At 45.1% G+C, this 23982-nt stretch overlaps 1 protein-coding gene across 2 annotated transcripts in view; it reads left to right on the top strand.

Annotated features, from left to right (window-relative positions):
- ppp1r21 (protein phosphatase 1, regulatory subunit 21) overlaps positions 1 to 23023 on the top strand; it is a 51252-nt gene extending 28229 nt beyond the window's left edge. The window contains exons 17-22 of one of the 2 annotated variants that reach the window (XM_057341572.1): positions 8740 to 8964; positions 9050 to 9085; positions 9180 to 9296; positions 19126 to 19224; positions 19305 to 19433; positions 22571 to 23023. In XM_057341572.1, the coding sequence (XP_057197555.1) occupies positions 8740 to 8964; positions 9050 to 9085; positions 9180 to 9296; positions 19126 to 19224; positions 19305 to 19433; positions 22571 to 22600 (636 nt within the window). In that variant the 3' untranslated portion in view covers positions 22601 to 23023. Of the gene's footprint in view, positions 1 to 8739; positions 8965 to 9049; positions 9086 to 9179; positions 9297 to 12289; positions 12618 to 19125; positions 19225 to 19304; positions 19434 to 22570 lie in introns of those variants that run through there. The other variant, XM_057341573.1, reaches the window with a different exon arrangement.
- Positions 23024 to 23982: the final 959 nt, after the last annotated feature.

Raw genomic sequence — 23982 nt, 5'->3', positions numbered from 1 at the left:
TCCATCAGGGAACCGAGGTTACATCCGTAACCAAGACGTTCCCTTTCTGTTGGTCTCTCAACGTTGTGTCGAGCCGACATGGGGTTCCTATGGAAAATGCCACAACACTGTGCCCTGTCACAATCTCTAGCGAAGCGAAGGTGACTGGCCTGGGCGTGTCAGACGTGAGCGCTACTGCGAAATTGTAACCTGCCAGAGGGTAGGGGGGGCTCCCAGAGCTTTTATTGAAAGGTGGGGAGGCCACTGCCTTCGGCCTCACAGGCGGCGGCCTTGTTTCTCTAACAGCGAGAAGATGCCCGGTACCGTAAGGCCACTGGGTAAGCGCTACTTCCTCAAATGGGGAATGCGCTACAGAGACCACTTCCTACCGCAGGGAGGAGTTTAGTGGAGATACCAACATGGTCTCACCGTTAGGGGAGAACTCATGGGAGGAAAGTGCGGACTGAAGGAGTTAACCGCAAAGTGGTGGTCCACCTAGGGAAGGTCATGGGTTACCAAGGTGGGAACCAATCATGAGGATACATCAGACGGAACTATGTTGTGGATAACTCTGTTGTACCTGGCCTAAGGGGCAGGGCTGCTCTGCCCAGCCCGTCCGCAGGAGGTGCTTGCTTAGTGATGGATGGAGTGCCTGTTCTTCACCCAGTGGGGGAAGAAGGGAGGCTAGTTAAGTACGCCGACCCCCCCTAGAAGAAAGGGGGGAAGGTACTGTCATAGGCGTACACCCTACCGGCCACCAGTCTTGCCTTATGCCTGCAAGACTCGAGCTGACACCGGTTTTACGCGGAGGCTGTAGGACCTCGCGAAGGTGATGGGTTTAGCCCAACCCGCAGATGTCTGCCAGAGAGGTGCCTCGAGCCAGTGCCCACAAGGAGGCTATACTCTGTGTGGAGAGAGCTCTCACTCAGTGGGCGCGGGCGAACTTCGGATAGGTACGCCGTAGTGACGGCGTCCATGATCCAGTGCGCCAATCTCTGTTTGAGACAGCCCTCCCTGCTGATCTCCAAAACAGACAAAGAGCTGCTCAGAGCTCCTGCGGCTCTGCGTTCGGTCCAAGCAGAGGCGTAATGCGCATACTGGACACAACACAGATGGGGTTGGGTCTTCCTCCCCGGTGGGGAACGCCTGTAAGTTCACCACCTGGTGTCTGGGGGGAGTGGTGGGAACTTTGGGCACATAGGTGGGAACTTTGGGCACATAGCCGGGCCCAGGGTCTCAGGATAGCGTGAGAATCACCGGGCCCGAGTTCTAGGCAATCTGTGGACACGGAGAATGCTTGTAGGTCCGCTACCCTCTTGAGCGCCATCCGGAGAGCCGTCTTCATCGTGAGGAGAGAAAGAGCGGCATCTCCGAGGGGCTCCAGGACCACATCAAGGTCGCAAGAGGGTACAGAGCGTGGGTGAGGCGGTAGCCTTCCCGAGCCCCTTAGGAACAAAATGATCAGGTTGTGCTGTCCTAGAGACTACCAGCAACTGAGTCGTGATGAGCGGCAATAGTGGCTACATACACGTTCAGTGTGGAAGGGGAGAGATTATTCTCGAGTCTCTGGAAAGACAGCACGTTCCCGGTTGAGCAACTCCGCAGGTCTTCTCTTCGAGAAGAGCACCAGGATGAGAAGAGGCACCACTTACAGGCGTATAGCCGCCTAGTGGCCAGGGCCCTAGCCTGAGTGATGGTCTTAACTGCCGCAGGGGGTAGGCCACTCAGGATCTCCTCGTCCCATCCAGGGGCCAGACATGGAGGTTCCAGAGGTCTGGCCTGGGATGCCATAACGTGCCCTTCCCCTGGGAAAGCAGGTCCTTTGTCAGGGCAATCGGCCAGGGGAGAGCTGTCATCAAGAGCATTAGCTCCGAAGAAACAAGTCCGGTTGGGCCAGTATGGCGCAACTAGTACACTTGATGCTCCTCTTCCCTGACCTTGCACAGGGTCTGTGAAATGAGGCTCACTGGGGGAAAGGCGTACTTCCGCTTGTCCCAAGGCCAGCTGTGCACTAGAACATCCGTGCCGAGGGGGGCCTCGGACGGGAGTACCCTAGCGGGAAATGGGTGGTGTCCAGGGAGGCGAACAGGTCTACCTGAGCCCGCCAGAACTGTACCCAATGAGCTGGACTGCACGGGGGTGGAGTCACCACTCTCCGCGAGGCATCAACTGACAAGAGAGCGCATCGTCTGTCTGGTTCAGGTCACCTGGGATATGTGTGGCTCGCAGGGATCTGCTCACCTGCGGACTCCACAGGAGGAGGCGTCGGGCGAGTCGTGTTAGCTGCCGTGAGCGAACGCCACCCTGGCGTTGATATATACGCTATGGCAGTTGTGCTGTCCGACCGGACAAGCACATGCTTGTCCTGCACGAGAGGTTGTAGCCCCTTCAGTGCAAGTAGCACATCTAACAACTCTAGGCAGTTGATATGCCTGTGCAGGCGGGGGCCCGTCCATTGCCCCGACACTGTGTGCCCATTGCACACGGCACCCCAACCCTGCATCACCACAACGCGCCTCGTGACCTGCCCAAGAGGGACCCCCGTCCGTAGAAAGGTCATTGAAGACCAAGGGGTTAGGGTGCGTAGGCAGAGAGACGTAATCACCATCCGCCTGCTGCCGGTGTGCCACTCACTCTCTGAACTCGACTCTGTAGCCAGTGTTAAAGCGGTCTCATGTGCATTAACCCGAGGGGTATCACCACCGCCGAGGATGCCATGTGCCCAGGAGCTTCTGAATTTGTTTCAGGGGGACCGCTGACTGCTTGAAATATTCCAGGCAGTTCAACACTGACTGAGCGCTTTCTGTAGTCAGTCGCGCTGTAATGGAGACAGAGTTGCGTTCCATACCAAGAAAGTGGATGCTCTGCACAGGGGAGAGCTTGCTCTTTTCCCGGTTGACCTGTGGTCCCAATCGATCTAGGTGCCGAAGCACTAGATCCCTGTGTGTACATAACAGATCTTGCGAGTGTGTCAAATTAGCCAGTCGTCGATATAGTTTAGTACCCGCACACCTCTCTCCCTGAGGGGAGTGAAGGCGGCATCCACGATCTTCGTAAAGACTCGTGGGGACAGGGAAAGACCGAAGAGGAGGACTCTGTACTAATATGCCCGACCCTCAAAAGCGAACCGTAGGAACGGGCGATGACGAGGGAGAATTGAGACATGAAAGTAACCGTCCTTCAGGTCGATTGCCATGAACCAATCTTGACATCTGATAGATGCCAGGATGCGCTTCTGCGTGAGCATCCTGAACAGCAGCTTGAGTAGGTGCCTGTTCAGGGTACGCAGATCTAGCAACCCCCTTTTTGGGGACGATGAAGTACGGGCTGTAAAACCCGTTGAACATTTCGGCTAGAGGGATGAGCACGATCACTTCCTCTCCAGAGGGGTGGCGACCTCGGCCTGAAGTACGGGAGCATCCTTGCCTCTGCCTGAGGTTGAGAGGATGCCCCAAAACTTGGGCGGGCGTCTGGGGAGTTGGACCGTGTAGCAGAGACGGACCGTATCCCGTGACGGTTTGGGAAGCTCTTGTCAGACTCCCAGGGACCGAGACAGGGAGGCTAGGGGTACGTTCTGCTTCATCGACATCCAGGGGGGTGGTTCGATGGTTGGCAGTGCGGATCCTTCGCCGTGGGGAGGCCCCCGGAGAGGAGATCGGCTCTGCTGTTTTACCTGCGTGGCGATGATGTAGCACAAGGCACCATCAATTGAGAGTGCTTAGGCTGATGATTATCCTCAACACTGGGTTTTGCCTCAACGTTGAGTTGCCGAACACCTTCGTGTAGAGGGTGAGAGCGGCTGTGATAATACCCAGACGATGATTTAGCACAACGCACCGTCGATTGAGAGTGCTTAGGCTGCTGATTATCCTCGACATTGGGTCTCGCCGTGACGCAACGTCGAGTTGCCGAACACCATCGTGTAGATGGTGAGAGCGGCTGTGATAAACACCCAGAGAGAGAGAAAAACTCTTCGAAGTGGGCTGTTGGGACGGGGCAGGAACCGTCCCGGATCGACCAACCAGCGATGGAATGGCTGGGGTCGGGCCCGAAGGTATTCTCGATCTCCCTGGGGTCTTCCCACGAGGGCCACTTCGGCTTCCGCCGCGGCTGCTGACGGGGGTCTCCTCTTCAATGTCTTCTTCCGGGGGGCCGCCTACGTGGGGGGCGCCAAAACCGGAAGGCGTCGAAGAGGACCAGGGCTGCTGGGAAGCAGACTGTGCACGGGATCTCGACGGCCAGAGGGCGGCCGAATCGCGGCGGGGGAGGTATGCTTGATATCCTCTGTCTGCTTCTTTACTGTCGAGAACTGCGGCTCAACAGGATTACCAAACAGCGGACTTTCTCGGCATTACTCATCTGTGCAAGGTTCAGCCAGACATCGCCAGACCCAGGGCCCGCGCGGTCACCTGGGTTGCCCGTAGAGCGAGGTCGGTGACGGCGCGGAGTTCCTGCATAAGTGCTGGGTCGGTCTTACCCTCGTGGAGCTCTCTCAACGCCGTGCCCTGATGGCAGGATGACCATAGCGTGGAGAGAGGGGACAGCTTGGCCCACAGCAGAGTAAGCTCCCGACACCTAAGATGCTGAAAAACCTACATGCTTTGGACGGGGGTCTAGGTCGAGCCCCTGGGGGACATCGACGTATCCTCTAGCTTCCCCACCATTGAGGGAAGAAAGGGTGATGGAACTCTAGTTGACGTGCACGCGACGAAAGGGGGCATTCCAGGTCGTACTAAGTTCCTCATGCACTTCAGGAAAACACGGCACTGGGGGCGAGTGTGGCTTGGAGCCGCTCTCAAACCCGAGGTACCATGTATCCAGCCGCGAGCGTTGGGAGAGGCAGTGCGGTGCACTGCAACCCAATGCCGGCGGCCCGGGAAAGCATGGCTGACATTTCGACGACCGCTTCTTCCTGGGCTCGACCACCCGAGGGAGGGAGCTTCGAGGAATCGTCGGAGTCCGATGCCAGTAAGTCACCCTCCGATGCTGCAACGGACATCTCATCTTTATGCACCGTTTCCGAATACGTGGTTGAGGAACGAAACGGTGGGACCGTCTCATGGGGAACAGTCAGACGAGCGAGACGATGTGCAAATGGTCCGCGAGCCGGTGGCTGACGGATTAGCGCTCACAGTAATCCTCATATCACCCTCGCTGCTCGCTGTAGTGGACGGCAGGGCCGTAGCCACTGCTGTCACGGAACGGGAAGCAGACGAGGTGGTGGCTGAGTCCCGTGGGAACACAGCCACCCGTGACGCAACGTCTGAATCGTCAACCGCCCGCAATGCGGGCAGGACGTATCCACAAGGGCTGCCCCAGCGTACTGGAAGCAGACCTCGTGTCCGTCCCCCTCCTCGATTAGTGTGTTGCATCCACGAGAACAGCGGGACATGCCACGCCGGAGAAATTTGCTCTTTTAGAGAAAAAACTCGAACACTTCTGGAACCGCCGAGACGACCAGGGAGAGTCACAGCACCAAGTCGTAGAACCGTCAGTCTGTGTTGCTAAGTAGTTGCGAAGGTCTGAAATTCATGAGCGAAGGCTCCGAAGAACAAAAGGTGAATGAATGAGGCACGCCGTCTCCCTTTTATACCCGGATATCCGGGGGCGGAGTCCGGCATGCAAATTTCATTCGCCAATTTCATTGGCCTTTTCTAAGTAGTCGGAAGCGATTGGTTCTCAAGGACGAACCCCATCTGTCAGCTCGACACAACGTCGAGAGACCGACAGAAAGGAAATAAGAGTTTCTCGTTGACGTATTTACCGTTCGTGTCGATCAGAACTAGAGCTTCTGTTTCAGTAGTGTTGTCTGAAGTGGTGCTGTGGACTTCTGGTGAGGATTGACTCTCATCCACTGTAAGTGATTGTCAGTGAGAATTTCTGAACAGGTCAGGTGTTCTTTACATATGCAAACACGAGAAAGTTGTTCCTTCATGTTGTTTATAAGTTCATCTTTCTTTTGGAGTTCTGATTTCAAGATAAAAAGCTCTTCCTGCATTTCTGCTTTAAGTTCTGTTCATTGTTTTTGAGTTCCTTTGACATCTGTTCCTTGTTTCTCTATTCAACCTCTTGTCTTAGAGTCATCATATCCTTTTTAAGTTGCTCCATGTTGCTGTTGTCATTCAGACATTGGGACATTATGAATTCCATCTCCAGGAGGTAAAAATGTTCTTTCATTTTTGACATGGGAGAATGAGTTAAGGCTGTTGTAGTTGTTGTCGTCTGTTGGATGTCTTTAGGAGAAGAGTCAGTAGTAAGATCCTTATGTGCTTGTATGGAGCTTGTTTCGAGCTATGACTGCTTTTTCATTTATGTAAAGTCCACTATAAATGAATGGAGGGCAGGTTCTGACCCTTGGACCATGACAGTGCCATTTTGATAAATGTTCAGGGATAGAATTCTTGAATCTTCATTTCTTTCCTCGTCTTCAAATAATAAGATATGTCTGCCTTTACGTATGCCTTTTTTACGGTGAAGTGTTGACCAAAAGCAGTATGCCATAAAGAGCTGTTTTCAGTGTAGAAGAGCAGATTACTCATAGGATTGGGATCATTGTCAAGCTGGGGACACATTTAACGGTTTTCACTACCATTATGAAGGGAATTTGATCATAACCAATAACTGTGCCTAGTCTACTCCAGATGTGGTCAGTTGTTGTTAAGAAACGCAGATCAAATGGTTCAGTGTGTAGTGTCTCATGATTCTAGTCTTAGAAGATGGCGCCGGTGAGCCAGTCGTATAACACTGTGTGGGGAAAAGGAGGATTTTTGGCCGGCAAATATGGGTGATTTTTTTAGATTTAAAAAAGTAATATATAAGTGATATGACATATGATATGAGCCAAAACAACTCGATAGTGTTATAAGAAAGTATGATTAATCTAATGTATACTGTAATATATTACTTATATTATATTATATTATTTTGAGGGGAAAATGACATTTAACATATTATGTTGTATATGCTGGTATTTGGCGAGGAGACTAACAGATGACAGTTGTTTTCTCTCTTTCTCCCGTGCTCCCCAACCCTTCTTCTAACTGTGACCATGCCCATTTAAATCTGCAGATCTGTCTGTGCGTGTAGCGCCACAAACAGTCGAACACAGCTTATGTTTACATTCACGATGCATGAGACCATTGATTGCTTCTGCGTAATGACTTGCGCAAATTTCGCAATAAAAAAGTTATTTTCCAAACATGATCAGCATTTGCAGGACAATTGATTGCTGTTGCGACTCGTGACTCGCGCTAATTTCAGGATCTGAAAGTTATCTATTGAGAATGACCAGCATTTGCAGGCATTTTGTCCATGGTGGCGAGTGCAGCCACACTATAGCTCCACATCTGAGCTCTGGCCTCCCATCGCTGTGTCAAGGGTTGCCAGATTTGGGTAACAAAAACGAAGCCGGAACACTGCAGCACTGCAGACATGGCAACACTGCTTATGTCTGACTAGCGACTGTTTCTGCGCTAGCATGAGCGATCATGTCTACAATACTTTTAATTCAGAATTTCACTTATGCAGTTTAAAAATATGTTCATATAAATCAATGATTAGACTGAAAAGTAACTCGAGTTACTTGAAAAACAAAGTAACTTGAGTATTGATATGTAAATTTATAAAGTAACTGTTACATTTCTCGTTACTTAAAAAAGTAATCGGATTACGTAACGCGCGTTACCCCCAACACTGGTGTTTAATATCTACGACTGGCGGCTGCGACCGATGACATCACAGCCTCACTGGAGACGGTATACAGGCAGTAACAATGAGAGAAATGCTGACTAAATTCAAAGAAATAAGCTAAAAGAATAAACTTTTCTGGGGTTATTATATAGACGTTTTAAAATAATAAAGACGGCAGTTTTAACGGGAAATACATATGAAGTGTTCAGATGCAAAACCCTCTGAATTCGTCAGACCTTGTTTCTTTTAAATGAGCATTTGGGGTATTTAACAGGTTTTGAAGGAAAATGCTTCGAGTAACATATACTATAGGCTACATCATGCATGGAGAGCATTCACTCAATATCGTGAAAGCATTTTTGCCGGAGACTTTTAGAGGGTTTTGCATCTGAACACTTTCTATTGTTATTCTTTAATGCCGGACAACAGGTGCAATTAGAATTACGTTTTTCCTTTATGAAAATTTTTACACTTAGCCATCTTAAGTTAAATATCATTTGTCAAATGGAAGCTAATTGTTTAGCCTGCAAATGACAACGGAACACAGCGAAGTGTAAATGAAACAAAACTAAGCCAAAATCTGTGCAGCAGTAACTGCACCAAACCAATGCAACACAAAAATCACTGTACAATCAATAATATATTACTCGTAATATAACTTAAAATCAACTATATCCTCATATTCTAAGTTTATTAATCGAAAATATGTAGTGTGTTAGGAAAGTGATACAGAACAAAAGCATTTTACGCTCACGCGGAGAACATACATAAACATTTGAGTGAATCAGCATTAGGGATGCAACCCAACCAAAAAACCTCAATTCACTTACACATATTGAACCATTGAGGTCGTACAGAATGGTTCAATATTATATTGAGAATTGTGGCATCCCTAGTCGGCATATATGTGTCATGATTTATTTTTTAGTAAAATCAATCATATCTAAATGTCCGGGTCAGTTGTCTACAGTAAGAGGTCATTTTCCAAAATGTTCTTAATATATCTGGAGCTCATCCAAAGTGTTACTGTTCATCACAGATCTCTCTCTTTCTCTGTTGGTGTGTGGGCAGGTGCTTCAGACTCAGGAGAAGATCTCTCGTCTGGAGCAGGAGAAGGAGCACTGGTTGCTGGAGGCTCAGCTGGGGCAGGTGCGTTTGGAGAAGGAGAACCAGCGTATCGCTCAACTGGAGGCTAAAGTGGCCTGGGCTGGGGATGGAGGGCAGTCTCACAGCAGCGCTGAAAGCTCTGATGCTGCACAAACAGACAGCACGGAGCTCATCCAGGACACCAGTGTGGTGAGGACAAACGCCTCAAAGATTTGAAACGCCTGCCATTTAAAAGGGTTGTTGACCATGAAATCACATGTTTTTGTATCATCAGGTGGGTATGGTGACGATCACGTCCTGCAGTGACAGCGTATGTATTTATTCTTATGTGTTTGAATGAGGTGTTGATCATCATGTGCAGTGTATGAGTGTTATGGAGTGGTGTTTGTGTTCGTGCGCTGTAGGCTGATGATCAGGAATCACGTGAACGGCTGATAAAAACACATTACCTGAACCGCGTGTCCGAGCTCACCGCACAACTGCAGATGTGTGACAGTAAAGCCGTCCACTTCTACGCTGAGGTCAGTCTGAACCCAAACTCGCATATCACGCTCACTTCTCATCATCACTTTGTGTTGAATAATGATGCTTGTTTTGAAAACATTGGTCTGTGCGGATGTCGGCTGAACTTCAGAATTTTCGGGCTGTGCACGATTAATTGCAGTTACCACCAAATCCTGCTGAAATGGAGCTGGCTGCGATTATGCAAGGCATCAATCATTTTTTTATGCGTAGCTTGTCCGTAAAGCAGGGCTCTGGGATCAGTAGGAAATGCTGCTCCATCTAAAAGCAGTGTGAGTTTGAGTCGCTTATAACGTGCATTTAAAAAAGCAACACCCGTCAAACATGATCATTATAAATATACTTTATTATCATGAAAATACCTGAGGAGGCTTGAGGATCAGTGATAAAAACATGTCCTTAGGCATTTCCTAGAACTACGTGTGTTATGGTCTTCTTCTGCAGTGTGTACTTGGAGTTTCTGCACAAGAGTGCCCTCTGGCTTTCGGTTGCAGCAGCATTTTACCATACTTCACTTACAAGCTGTGCATAAATCACGTGCGCTAGTGACGTCTCATAACTGGCGGATCGGGTAGGGGCGGGTAAAGAAATTGTCACTTTATTTGCGGGGCGTTAAAAAAAAAATGTATGTTGCGTGCAATTCCCTATAACCTATATTAAATATTTGGGAATATACAGTATATTGTAGCAGGGAAGACACGAGATGAACACAATTGCAGTGAAAATCAAAGGCCCGAAGGGATTTTATTGTCACACGTGTACCAACAGAGAAATAAATTAGAGATTCATGCGAGGATCAACTCGTGCAAGGTGAAAATGGGGGGGTGTCAGAAGGTGCCGTGCCAGAAGGTGCCGTGCCGGGTCTGTTCGGATCGGGTGAAGGTACGTGCTGCCGGTCGTCAACCACTGTAGTCTGAACAAGAAACACAAAAGAGACAGAACAAGGCAGAGTCAATGTCAGCATCTCGTTTAGAGTCGTCGCTCACCGTTCTGACTGTGGCTCTTTCTTTTATGCAGGTTGGGGATGAGGTTTAGCTGTTGATGACCGGCAGGTGTGTGGGATGATTGTCTGCGTTTCCATGGCGACGCTGATTGGGAGATAGGCGACTCACCACAATATTTTCTGATTTTATTAGGTTTGATCAGGTTACAATACGAAGGCCTACGTAGCAACTAGAGATTGACCGATATGGGTTTTTCTATAAGCGATGCCGATGTTTAGAAGTCAGGGTCAGCCGATGGCCGATATGTGCTGCCGATTTTTAGGGCCTTCATTTGCATGCTAAAATGTCACACTAATAATAAGTGGATGCACAACATTTCTAAACTTATCATCATTTATTGAACACTGATTTGAACCTTGAACTGAACTTGAATAAAGACAGTAACAGTAGTATTCAGGTGCAGAAATGTAAAAATTAAGTGTAAAACAACACAATAATGCTTACTGCATAAGTTAAACACAGATGATTAGCAGACAGAAGCAGGTATTATAGGCTGCTGTCTCTTTAAGACTTCTTTATGACATTCTTGACGGTTAACGTTAGACAGGTTTAATGAGGATAATAACTGTGCAACGTATATACAGGTGCTGGTCATGGAATTAGTGAAATAAATCAACTTTTTGATGATATTCTAATTATATGACCAGCACCTGTATATTGTCATTGGTCAGAACATGTCACTTTATTAGGATGATGTCCATTTTTATTTGCATTACACAGTTGATGGAAACACACGTAGATGCGCGTATTCTTGAGCTGAATTTTCATTAGTGCAAATAAGTTTGATGGAAACCCAGCTATTGTCTGCATCAAACCATGCTTCCGAACAAATGTCATACACCTTTCTGGGCTGCTCCAGGTCAGGACAGCTCTGTGTCTCCGAGCACGGTGCTGTCTGTGAGCGGCGCAGAGTAACGTAGCCCTCAATCAAGCTGCAGTGTTTGTGAGAGCTGCCGCTGTGAAATTCTCCGACTCCGATACAGGAAAAATAAAACAGAACTTATAACATTGGGGCTAATATGTTAACAAGCAAGTGCTTTCGACTACAGTCCTTAAAGGGGAGATTTTTTTCTCCTTTTACACAATGGTAATATAAATCTTAGAGGTCCACAGAATGTGTCTGTGAAGTTTCAGCTCAAAATACACTGCAGATCTTTTATTATACCATGCTCTAGTTGCCCAGTTTTGCATGTGAGGAGAAACGCGCTGTTTTGGTGTGTGTCTCTTTAAGTGCAAATGAGCTGCTAGTCTCCGCCCCCTTTTCAGCAGAAAACTCAGCCAGGGCTGTGAGCCTGTGCTACCATCGACAAAAGAAGGGTCACATAAAGTGAATGAGAAACAAAGTCTCATCTTTAAACACCAAACACATTGTTTTCTATAAGCGAACAGACTCCTAACAAAGGCGTCGCGTTTTCTGTACGCGGAAACACACATGACAAACCGATCGCGTATTTACAAACCATACACACTGCTTTCTACAAGTGAAAGTAGCCTACCCAAGAAAGAAGGGTCACAAAGCGAATGAGAAACTACTGTGTCTCGTCTTTGAACACCAAACACATTGTTTTCTATAAGCACACCTGTTTCCCCCGGGGCCATTCGCGAAGGCGCTCCGGTCCCTGTTGGTCCGGTCACGGCCGCTTTCGGGAGTGAGACCCGCGATTGCGTCACAGGGTTTCTCGGGTGAAATAACAAAACGGGAGGGTGGCGGGAAATCATGTTACCATGACAAACCCGTTGCATGTTTACAAACCATACACACTGCTTTCTATAAGCGAAGGTACTCAAGACAAACGTATCGCGTGTTCTCTAAGTGAAAGTAACGTTACACAGGACAATCCCGTTGCGTGTTTACAAGCCACACACATTGCTTTCTATGAGTAAATGGACAAACGTGTCACGTTGACATTTTATCTACTTTAAAGTTGCCACAGGTCCCTGAGGTCTTACTTAAAAAATAACGGTACTTACAATGTCTTTATTTGCAGCTTTGCCTCGTTCAGTCTGGTGGATTTCCATTGAAAACAAAATATATCCATTGCTCTCTCGTCTACTGTAAGGCTGGGAACAGTGTTCTGTGTTGGTCTTTTGGTCTCACGTCACAAAAGCGCCAAGCAGCTCCCGCCACAACAGCAAAACAAACGGAGAAATAAAAGTGAAGATTGAAGACGAGGTGCTGGAGAAATTAAGGTCGGGAATTTACGTCATTAAAAGAAAAGAAGGTCAAGCTGCTAAACCTAATGTTTGGGACCGGTTCTCAGAAATACAGCGAGGGACATAAGTATTTGATCCCCTGCTGATTTTGGAAGTTTGCCTGCTTACAAAGAAATGAAGGGTCTATCATTTTTATGGTGGGTATTTAAACAGATAGAGACAGAATATTAATAAAAAAATGTGGGGAAAAAAATGTATATAAAGGTTATAAATTGATTTGCATTTCAGTCAGTGAAATAAGTATTTGATCCCCGAGCAAAACATAACTTTGTACTTGGTGGAGAAACCCTTGTTGGCAAGCACAGAGGTCAGACATTTCTGATAGTTGGTCACCAGGAGCGTTTTTCCACCATCGCGCTGAACGGTTCTAAGCACAGTCTGAAACGGTTACAGTTATGTTTCCACGTGAGCCTGGTTCGACATGGCACGATAACTGTTCTCGGCTCGGAATTTTCAGCACGGTTCTATAACCGTCAACCGTCCACTCCTCTGTCAATCTTTAAGGTTTCTTGGCAGTCGCTCAGAAAATTGAAGTTTTAGCCTCCTTCACAGAAGTTCTATAGGACTAGGGTCTAGAGACTGGCTAGGACATTCAATGTGCTTCTCCTTAAGCCACTCTTTGGTTGTCTTGGCAATATGTTTTGGGTCTTTGTCATGTTAAAGGCACATCCACGACCCATCTTCAGTGATCTAGTTAAGGGGAGGAGGTTCTTGTCCAAGATTTTACAGTACACTGGCCCGTCCCTCAGACCCTCAATGCGGTGAAGTCATCCTGTATACCCGTAGCAGAGATAAAAAGCCCTAAAGCAGAATGTTTCCAACACTGTGCTTCTCTGTAGGGATGGTGTTCCTGGGGTCATAGTCAGCATTTCTCTCCCTCCAAACACAGGAGTCAATTTTGGTCTCACAGCACTTTCTCCAAAGCCTTTTCTGAATCATCTTGATGTTCATTGTCAAACTTCAGACGAGCCAGGCGGGTCTTCTTGTGCAGGAGGACCTTGTGGGTGCTTCAGGATTTCAATCTATTGTGGCACAGCATGTTACCAATGGTTTGCTTGCTACTGTGGTCCAGTGTTAATTTCGTTAACGAAAACTATGACGAAAAGTATTCGTTAACGACATGTTTTCACTGACGAAAACGAGACGATAACTAAATAAAAATGAATGCATTATAACGAAAACTGTAATAAAAATATACTGACATTTTCGTCAACTAATAAAAACGAGACGAAAATATTCTTGTCCCACCTGGCGGACATCAGTTTGCGCGCATGTGCTGCTTATCTCATATAAACGGCAGAGAGAAGTCTCTGGGAGAAGGGGAAGCACACACATGTATTCTGTGTCTCCACGCGGGTTACAAAGCGTCTTATTTTCCTTCACGATCGCCGGTAAAACGCCGCAAACTTGAAGCGCGACTGCAGGCGAGTCACCCCGAAACACATTACGAAGGCAGCTCAAAGGTTTTATATGCCATGTTAACTTAACACGAGCTGCTGCATAACGTGAAATGCAACATAGAGTCAGCCAAAAGAAACCAGCGCTGTCCTCTACTGATTATAGAAGTGATGAAGTGAGTCAAACTGTACATTCCAACCAAGTATGTAACATGTTTGCATGACTAAAGAAATGTAATACAATTTATATAATATGTCTTTTTGAAAGCTATTCTCATTCATTGCTGTATCAAGCAAAGACAGTGCGCTCTTTCTTCAAAGAGGCATGCCATGAGCCAATAGCCTTTGAGTGTGAGCCCTGTCAGAGCGTTTCATTGGTTGAATGAACTGAATGAACACGCCCTACTTAACGAGTCATTGAGTCAAATGGAATTGAACGAACTGGAACATGTCGTTCATGGTCTAATACTCTGCGTTCCAACAATGCATATCTAGTTACTGGAATTTTCTGAAAAATAAAGGTAATGACCTGGTTTAATTTTATTCTAAGGTGAAGTAAATTATGTCAAAACAGTTGAATCTTTGTATGGAACATTTAATTACACCAAGTAAATGATTTAAACCATTTAGATTTTAGTAGACTAAATTAGCACGACGGATGGTCACAAGAGCCAGATGATTTTATAAACTATTTGGCCGGTCCAAGCCGGATAAATAGAGAGGGTTGTGTCAGATGGGCAGTCCGACATGAAATCTTTGCAAATTCAATATTGCGAATCACTACATTGGAGCGTTGCCTATTACCGGAGTTTTCGGTTCCCGGGGGCCCCCCGGGGTTAATAGAAACGACCCGCAAAAAAAAATCGGTGCCGGTTGACCTACAGGGCACTGGTGGAAATTGGGCTACTGTTGGTCAAGAAGGAGAGGAGAAAGGTGTGTTAGAGGATGGAAGGCGTGTCCGTAGCAGAGAGAGAAGAGGAAAGGCAGGAGTTTCAGACTGAAAGTAGGGACTTTGAATGTTGGTACGTTGACAGGTAAAGGCAGAGAGCTGGTAGATATGATGCAGAGGAGGAAAGTCGACATTCTGTGTGTCCAGGAGACCAGGTGGAAAGGGAGCAAGGCTAGAAGCATTGGAGCAGGGGTTTAAACTGTTTTATCATGGTGCGGACAGGAAGAGAAATGGAGTAGGATGTGATCCTGAAGGAGGAGTTGTGAAGAATGTTCTGGAGGTAAAGAGAGTGTCAGATAGGTTGATGAGTCTGAAGCTAGAAATTGAAGGTGTGAAGTTGAATGTTGTCAGTGCTTATGCTCCACAAGTAGGTTGTGAGCAAGAGGAGAAAGACAGATTCTGGAGCGAGTTTGAGGAAGTGATGCAGAGTGTTCCCAGAGGTGAGAGAGTGGTGATAGGCGCAGACTTTAATGGACATGTTGGTGAAGGGAATAGTGGGGATGAGGAAGTGATGGGCAGGTTTGGTCTTCAGGAAAGGAACCCAGAAGGACAGAGGTTGGTAGACTTTGCTAAAAGTATGGAGATGGCTGTGGTGAACACGTACTTTCAGAAGAGGCAGGAACACAGGGTGACATATAAGAGTGGTGGCAGGAGCACACAGGTGGACTATATTTTATGTAGACGCTGTAATCTGATGGAGATTAGCGATTGCAAAGTAGTGGTAGGAGAGAGTGTAGCTAGACAGCATAGGATGGTGGTGTGTAAGATGACTCTGGTGGTGAGGAAGATGAAGAGAGCAAAGGCAGAGCAGAAGACAAAGTGGTGGAAGTTGGAAAAGGAAGAGTGCTGTGTTGTTTTCAGGGAGGAGTTGAGACAGGCTTTAGGTGGTCAGGAGGTGCTTCCAGATGACTGGACTACTACAGCCAAAGTGATCAGGGAGACAGGTAGGAAGGTGCTAGGTGTATCATCTGGAAGGAGGAAAGAAGACAAGGAGACTTGGTGGTGGAATGAGGAAGTTCAGGAGAGTATCCAGAGGAAGAGGTTAGCTAGGAAGAAGTGGGACAGTGAGAGGACAGAGGAAAGTAGACAGGAATATAGGGAGATGCAGCGTGAGGTTAAGATAGAGGTGGCAAAGGCCAAACAGAAAGCTTATGAGGACATGTATGCAAGGTTAGATAGTAATGAAGGTGAGAGGGATTTGTATCGGTTGGTGAGGCAGAGGGATAGAGATGGAAAGGATGTGCAGCAGGTTAGAGTGATTAAAGATAGAGATGGAAATGTGTTAACAGGTGACAGGAGGGTGAGGGAAAGATGGAAGGAGTACTTTGAGGAACTGATGAATGAGGAAAATGGCAGGGAGAGAAGAGTAGTAGAGGCAAATATTGTTGAGCAGGAAGTAGAAAGGATTAGCAAGGGTGAAGTTAGGAGAGCTTTGAAGAGGATGAAGAGAGGAAAGGCGGTTGGTCTGGATGACATACCAGTGGAGGTATGGAAGTGTCTAGGAGAGATGGCAGTAGAGTTTTTAACTAGGTTGTTCAACGAGGTCTTAGAGAGTGAGAGGATGCCTGAGGAATGGAGGAGAAATGTTTTGGTGCCGATTTTTAAGAACAAGGGAGATGTGCAGAGTTGTGGAAACTACAGAGGTATTAAGCTGATGAGCCATACAATGAAGTTGTGGGAAAGAGTAGTGGAAGCAAGGCTAAGGGGAGAAGTGAGCATTTGTGAGCAGCAGTATGGTTTCATGCCAAGAAAGAGCACTACAGATGCGATATTTGCTTTGAGAAGGTTGATGGAGAAGTACAGAGAGGGTCAGAAAGAGCTGCATTGTGTCTTTGTAGATTTAGAGAAAGCGTATGACAGGGTGCCAAGAGAGGAGTTGTGGTATTGTATGAGGAGGTCTGGAGTGGCAGAGAAGTATGTTAGAGTGGTGCAGGATATGTATGAGAGCAGTAGGACAGTGGTAAGGTGTGCGGTAGGTGTGACAGAGGAGTTCACGGTGGGACTGCATCAAGGATCGGCTCTGAGCCCCTTCTTGTTTGCGATGGTGATGGACAGGCTGACAGATGAGGTCAGACAGGAATCTCCATGGACTATGATGTTTGCGGATGATATTGTGATCTGTAGTGAGAGCAGGGAGCAGGTGGAGGAAAGTCTAGAGAGGTGGAGGTTTGCTCTGGAGAGAAGAGGAATGAAGGTTAGTCGTAGCAAGACAGAAGACATGTGTGTGAATGAGAGGGATCCAAGTGGAACAGTGAGGTAACAGGGAGAAGAGGTAAAGAAGGTGCATGATTTTAAGTACTTAGGGTCAACAGTCCAGAGTAATGGGGAGTGTGGAAAAGAGGTGAAGAAGCGTGTACAGGCAGGTTGGAATGGGTGGAGAAAAGTGTCAGGTCTGTTGTGTGATAAAAGAGTACCAGCAAGAATGAAAGGAAAGGTGTACAGGGCAGTAGTGAGACCAGCGATGTTGTATGGTTTGGAGACAGTTGCACTGAGGAAAAGACAGGAGGAAGAGTTAGAGGTAGCAGAGCTGAAGATGTTGAGGTTCTCTTTGGGAGTGACGAGGATGGATAGGATCAGGAATGAGTACATCAGAGGGACAGCACATGTGAGATGTTTTGGAGACAAAGTTAGAGAGGCCAGGTTGAGATGGTTTGGACATGTTCAGAGGAGGGAGAGTGAATATATCGGAAAAAGGATGCTGAGGTTAGAGCTGCCAGGCAGGAGGCCAAGAGGAAGACCAAAGAGGAGGTTTATGGATGTAGTGAAGGAGGACATGAAGGTAGTCGGTCTGAGAGAAGAGGATGCAGGGGATAGGGCAAGATGGAGGCAGATGATTCGCTGTGGCGACCCCTGAAGGGAACAGCCGAAAGGAAAAGAAGAAGAAGATTTTAGTAGACTAAATATAATGTATATTTATTTGACTAAAATGTTTTTCATATTTCGTCGACTAAAACTAGACTAAAACTAAAATGATGGGGTTGACTAAAATGTGACTAAAACTAAATTGCATTTTCATCAAAAGACTATGACTAAAACTAAATCAAAATTTGCTGTCAAAATTAACACTGCTATGGTCCCAACTGTCTTGAAATCATTAACAAGCTTCTTCCGTGTAGTTCTGGGCTGATCTTTGACCTTTCTCATGATCATCTTTACCCCATTGGGGAAATCTTGCAGGGAGCTCCAGACCAAGTTCATTTGATAGTTATTTAGTATTTCTTCTATTTACAAATAATCGCACCAACAGTTGTCTCCTTCTCACCTAGCTTCTGTCTGTAGCCTATTCAAGGTTTGTGCAGGTCTACAATCTTGTCGCTGACATCCTTTAAAACCTATTTGGTCTGGACCATGGTGGTGGAGAGGCTGAAATGGAAGATACAGATTCTGTTGGCAGGCATCTTTTATATACATAACAAGCTGATTTAGGAGTACTTTCTTAAAGTGACAGGACTAATCTGCGGTCCATATAGGCACATAACCAATCTGTGGAGCCAGAATTCTTGCTGGTCAGTAGGGGATCAAATACTTATTTCACTGACTGAAATTTATAACATTTATATAACATTTTTTCCCCCTGATTTTTTATATTCTGTCTCTATCAGTTAAAATAAACCTAGCATAAAAATAATAGATCCTTAATTTCTGTGTAAGAAGGCAAACTTACAAAATCCACAAGAGCCACAAAACAGGCACTTCCAGCATGTCAAGACATATTTGTGGTGGGGGTGTAAGAAAAAGGACGACACGTCTTGAAATATTACCGCAAGTACTATAAAGTAGAGGTATTTATAGTTCTTCTTTTCAGATGAATACAAACGCTGCTTTGTAAATGTTGAAAATGTTTATCATCATCCTATCTTGTTATTAATATGACCAATCTGGTTTCTATGGTTCATAAACGTATGTTGTTGCCAGTGAACAGGGCGATGTAATCTAATGGCTGTTTCCAAGCACTTTTAGGCTGAAATAAAGTCTGTTTTCATTTACATTACAATGCCTAGTATGTCTATTAAATGGTCGCAGTTCTCGATGGGTTGTAAAAATAGATATAGTGGTGCGGTGCGGGTGCCCAAATAATTTCATAAAAGCGGGACCCGCGCATCACTAACGTGTGCTATATTTTCGGTTAATCGTGCACAGCCCTAGTCCAGATGCATCTTTACATTTCACATCCTGGTTTTCCTAACCATCACTGGATGTTGTTCTTTGAAATGGCCAGTGAATATGGCGCGTAGTTGAAGAACGTTGTCATGTCCTCTTTCAGTGTCGAGCTGTTGCCCGACGTCTCTCCATTGCAGAAAAGTGTCGCGAGGCTTTGGCAGAGGAGCTGAAGCTTTCTAATACCAACATCACTCGCTTACAGGTACTGCCCTTACTTCTAGTTTAGAACTTTCCATAGTAGACCATGAGCTGCTGAAATTGAGCCGATGGTTTGTTGTTCAGGATGAACTCAGCACCACAAAGAGAAGTTATGAAGATCAGCTGAGCATGATGAGCGATCATCTGTGCAGTATGAACGACACGCTGAGCAAACAGAGAGAAGAGATCGACACGCTCAAACTCAACTCAAAGGTCAGATGGCTCTCTCAACTCTCCTCCTGTCCTGTCAAACCTGCACAATAGAGCTGTGAAAACAAGGGGTTTTACCATACATGCATCCCCATGCTGACGGCAAAGCATTCTGCATCCATGCACACAATGAAAAAAAGTGACCTTTGGAAGTAAATGACACTTCTAGGCGTAAGGGAGAGCAGGAGCCAGCGCTGATAAACGCACCGAATGCCTTAAAAGCTGATATTTGGACACATTCGTAGTTTTATGAAGATAAGGGAGCACATCAGTGAACAGAAAATGACACGCAGGCTCTGTGTTTGTCCAGACTGCGCAAGATCGCGCTTAAAGCCGATCTCAAACCAACTCACTATTCACATACAGTATACAGTACTGCGTTCGATTCCACAGTGATCACCCCTATGCCCTGCGAAGGGTACAGCTCTTAATGTGTAAACTAGCGGAAAAAACGCAATCATACAAATCTCTTAATGTGTCCGTTTAAAATTCACTTGGCAAAAGGAGCAATAAAACAAGGGCATTTTCTCTTTATTTGGTGGGAGGTTGTGAGGTTTTGTTCTCAAGGACCCTCGGAAGGGCGATATATCCTGTGAATCATCTGTCAGTAAGTGCTGATGTAGTTTTCAGTGCTCATGTGGACTGTGACAGAAGTGCTGTTTAAGCCCGTTTACATGAACAGACCCCCTGCCGCTCTGTTTTGTCTGTGGTTTTCTTTCTTGTGTCCATGTATAAACTTTTTTAGTAGCGGTTTGTAACTTGACTACTGTTATGAATATAGGAATCATTCTAGACTTTTACATTATTTAGATAATGTAAAAAGTCTAGATTCTGTTGCCAATACGGGCCATTAGAGCCAGAACCAGCAGACTGACCCGTAGCCTCTGCCCTAGTGCAGTCAGACTCACCCTTCAGTCTACACCCAGGTCATCACACACACACACACACACAACTGGAATCACTGTGAACTGGTCGATGCATTGCTGCAGTATTCATCAATAGTTTACTATGCCTCTGCTGTTTGTTATAAGTTGCTGAGGTTTATTGCACTTTGTGGATTCTGTTGCACTTTACGCTGGTATAAGCCAAATGGTATAGGGTACAAGGGATTGCACTTCATGCACGTTTACATTATAGGAGATTTTTTCATCTCGATGCGGCGTTTACGCGCCTGAAAAAAAGAGCACGTCGCACCGTATGCGCATCGCGACCGCGTCGCCCCCTATTTCCGCGCGTCTACATTTAAAATAACGAATATGCGCGCGGAAAAGACGCAAAATGTGAATCCGGCCTTAAACGGTTTAGCCCCTACCTACATAACAGAGCTTCTACCACACTACAACCCATCACGCTCTCTAAGATCTCAAAACTCCAGACTTTTGATAACACCTAGAATAACTAAATCCACCAAAGGGGGCGGAGCTTTCTCATACGTAGCACCTAAACTCTGGAATAGCCTTCCCGATACTATTCAAGGGTCAGACATACTCTCCCAATTTAAATCTAGATTAAAGACACATCTTTTCAGCAAAGCATTAATGCTGAATATGCTAAATAAACCACCGGGAATAGTTGAATAGTTAGCTTATTATGGCTTAAATCAAAACAAACCAACTGCAGTTTGATTGATATATTAATTGCACAATAAAAAAACATGATTTTAAAATGGAGTTATCTCATTTTGGAACCAAACTCTTCAAATAAAGACCCTATTTGGTGTATTTTTATACATTTTAATCTTGTTTGTCAGAAACAATACAGACATACTGTACATATTCATAACCAAAGATAATTGTAAATTTAATTTATACAACAAATTTTTAGCCATTATAAAATGCATTTTATCCAGATTAGGAATTTTTTATGTTAATATTGTCTTCTCTCTCTCTCGGTCATTAGAATAAATAACTAAACCGCAAGCAACTTGCTACTGGGTTTGTCAGTATATTCTCATAATGTATTAAGTATGGATGATAATGTCTTAAATAGTCTTAACTGTCTTAAAGACAAAGGTTGAAAGCTGTGATTACCTTCAACAGAGGCTTACTGAAGGCGTTCTTCTTTATGGCAGGCAGGCTTGTGTCAAGAGGACATACTGCCACCTACTGTTCATTTGTGTGGATTATATATCTGCAGCCAGAAACCCTTTAAAGGGACGATTCACCGAAAATTCTGTCTTCCCTCACTTTCGAGTTATTCCAAAGTGTATAAATGTCTTTGTTCTGATGAACACAGAGAAAAATATTTGGAAGAATGCTTATAACCAAACAGATCTCAACACCCATTGACTCCCAGAGTAGGAAAAAATACTTGAACACAAAAGACATTTTGAAGAATGTAGGACAGCAAACAGTTCTGGGGCACTTTTGACTACCATTGGTTTTTTTGACTATGGGAGTCAATGGGGGGGCAAAATCTGTCTGGTTATAAGCATTCTTTCTCTGTGTTCAACAGAACAAAGACATTTATACAGATCTGGAACAACTTGAAGGTGAGGAAATAATGACAGAATTTTCATTTTCGGGTGAACTATCCCTTGGTAAGAAAACCCTTAGTGACAATACTGTCAATTACACTTAAGGGGTTTCTTGCAACTAGGCCCTGATCTTATGTTTGACGTCTCATCTTTACTGATATATATATTTACATCTATGGAAAATGTGTGTGCTTTGCCGTAGTGTTAAGTAAACGGGTTGAAGTTGTAACCATTTGACGTCAAGTATTTTGATGCAAAACAAAATATAATTGATCATATAATTGATAAAGTCAATGCCATTGTTGATATATGAAGCCATACTTCTGTCTATACCCAGGGTTCACATTAAGACATCACTTTGTGAATATAACAGTCCTACAGACAGTTTTTCTTATAGTTGCATCATGTGTACATCTTATAAAAGATAATTCCCCCACCCTGTTGTGTTTGATTTTCTCTACTCTCTCCATTTATTTACTGAAAAACTGCTTTTTTTGCTCAATTTTAAATGGCACCATTAAAAAAATTTGGAATTGAATCAGTGAAATATTGTTTTGTATAAATGTTTTGCTGCTGTCTGTCATAATGTGAGTGAACAATTATTGAAGCTCTGAGTGTGATTGAAGGTTTATACTGGTGTCATTCTTCTGCTTTACTGTTACAGGGAAACTCAAAGAAGAACAAAGGCCGATAGTACATTTGACATCAGGGGCACACGACTGACGCATCTGCAGCCTGTGTGTGTGCGCTTCACATGAAAACAATGTTGTGTAGTCTGTAAAAGTGATTGTGTTCTGACCGAGTGATGGAGTGTGTTTGTGGGATTATCAAATTCCAGCATTCATGTTGTTTTGTTCCTCACACACACAAATAAACACACTTGTGTCTGGAGATGACGGAAATCTGATGTAAAACTGATGGCCAGACATGTGCCACCGGAGGAGGGATGGGGATGATGTCATAGATCACACAAACATGTTATGAAAGGGAACATATCACTGAAAATGACTTGATCTTCATTCAGCCTTGTGATTATTTTACATCACTGTTAAATCTCATCCAGTCTGTTTTCTTTCTCATCATAATGTACGAAGTACCATTAAAATCAAAGTGTAATCGAAAACGCGTGTGATTTCATGCATTCATCATGTGCGTACAATGTAAACTTTCTTTACGTCTTGTTTTTCCTCTAAAGAAATGCGACCGAAGTGTGTCTCATGAATATTCAATGATATTTAACCCTCGGCTTATAATATGAAGTGAGCCCTGCTTTTGAATATTGAGTGAAATGTGCAGACGTTCAGCGGTCAGCGTCCATTGGCGGAAGCTATGCTCATGAATATGAATCGGTATTTTGCCATATTTGGACTGCTGAATCCGCTTCCTGTTCGGGATGCTTTGGCAGGAATCGCGTCCGCTGCTTCAGTTATTTCTGCCATTTTGAGGAAAACGCTTTGCACTGGACAAGTTGTCAAAAGTCATGAGGTAAACTAACATCACACAAATATAACTAGCGTTTTTACATCTACATAAGTTTTGTAATTTTTTAGGGTTAAAGACACTGCAGACCAAATAAAACCAGAACCGACCCAAATAAATCCGTTCTAACGGTAGTGAAGTTTGAGAAAAGTGAATCCGCTGTTATTGTTTAACAGTGTGAATCTGCTCGTTTCGATTTGATTCGGTTATAAATAACTTCACCAGGACAGATACAGAATGAGGTACAGAAATGTGTGCTTTAGTAATTTAGTTCTTTCTAATGTTAATGATACTTTATTACGGGCCAGGTCGTTGTTTTGAGACGTTATTAATACACTCATGCAGAGATGTTTTCATTAAAATGTACGAGGTGTTTTAAACACGTGAGCTTGTCTTTCACTGTATGATCATGCTATGTTATCAGACGTGTCAATCAAGACAGATCAGAATCATTATGAAGGAGTTTGTTGAGCTTCGAGTACTTAACATACAATATGTAGAGAAGCACACGAAATAGAAAGTAAACTTTAACACTCGCGATCAAATGTATGTAATACAGCAAGGTGTCAGTGGAAAATTTGTAAGTAATGTAGGCCT

This window comes from Triplophysa rosa, linkage group LG9, assembly GCF_024868665.1.
Source record: "Triplophysa rosa linkage group LG9, Trosa_1v2, whole genome shotgun sequence".
NCBI classification, from domain to species: Eukaryota; Metazoa; Chordata; class Actinopteri; order Cypriniformes; family Nemacheilidae; genus Triplophysa; species Triplophysa rosa.
This window is presented reverse-complemented; position numbering and strand designations above follow the sequence as displayed.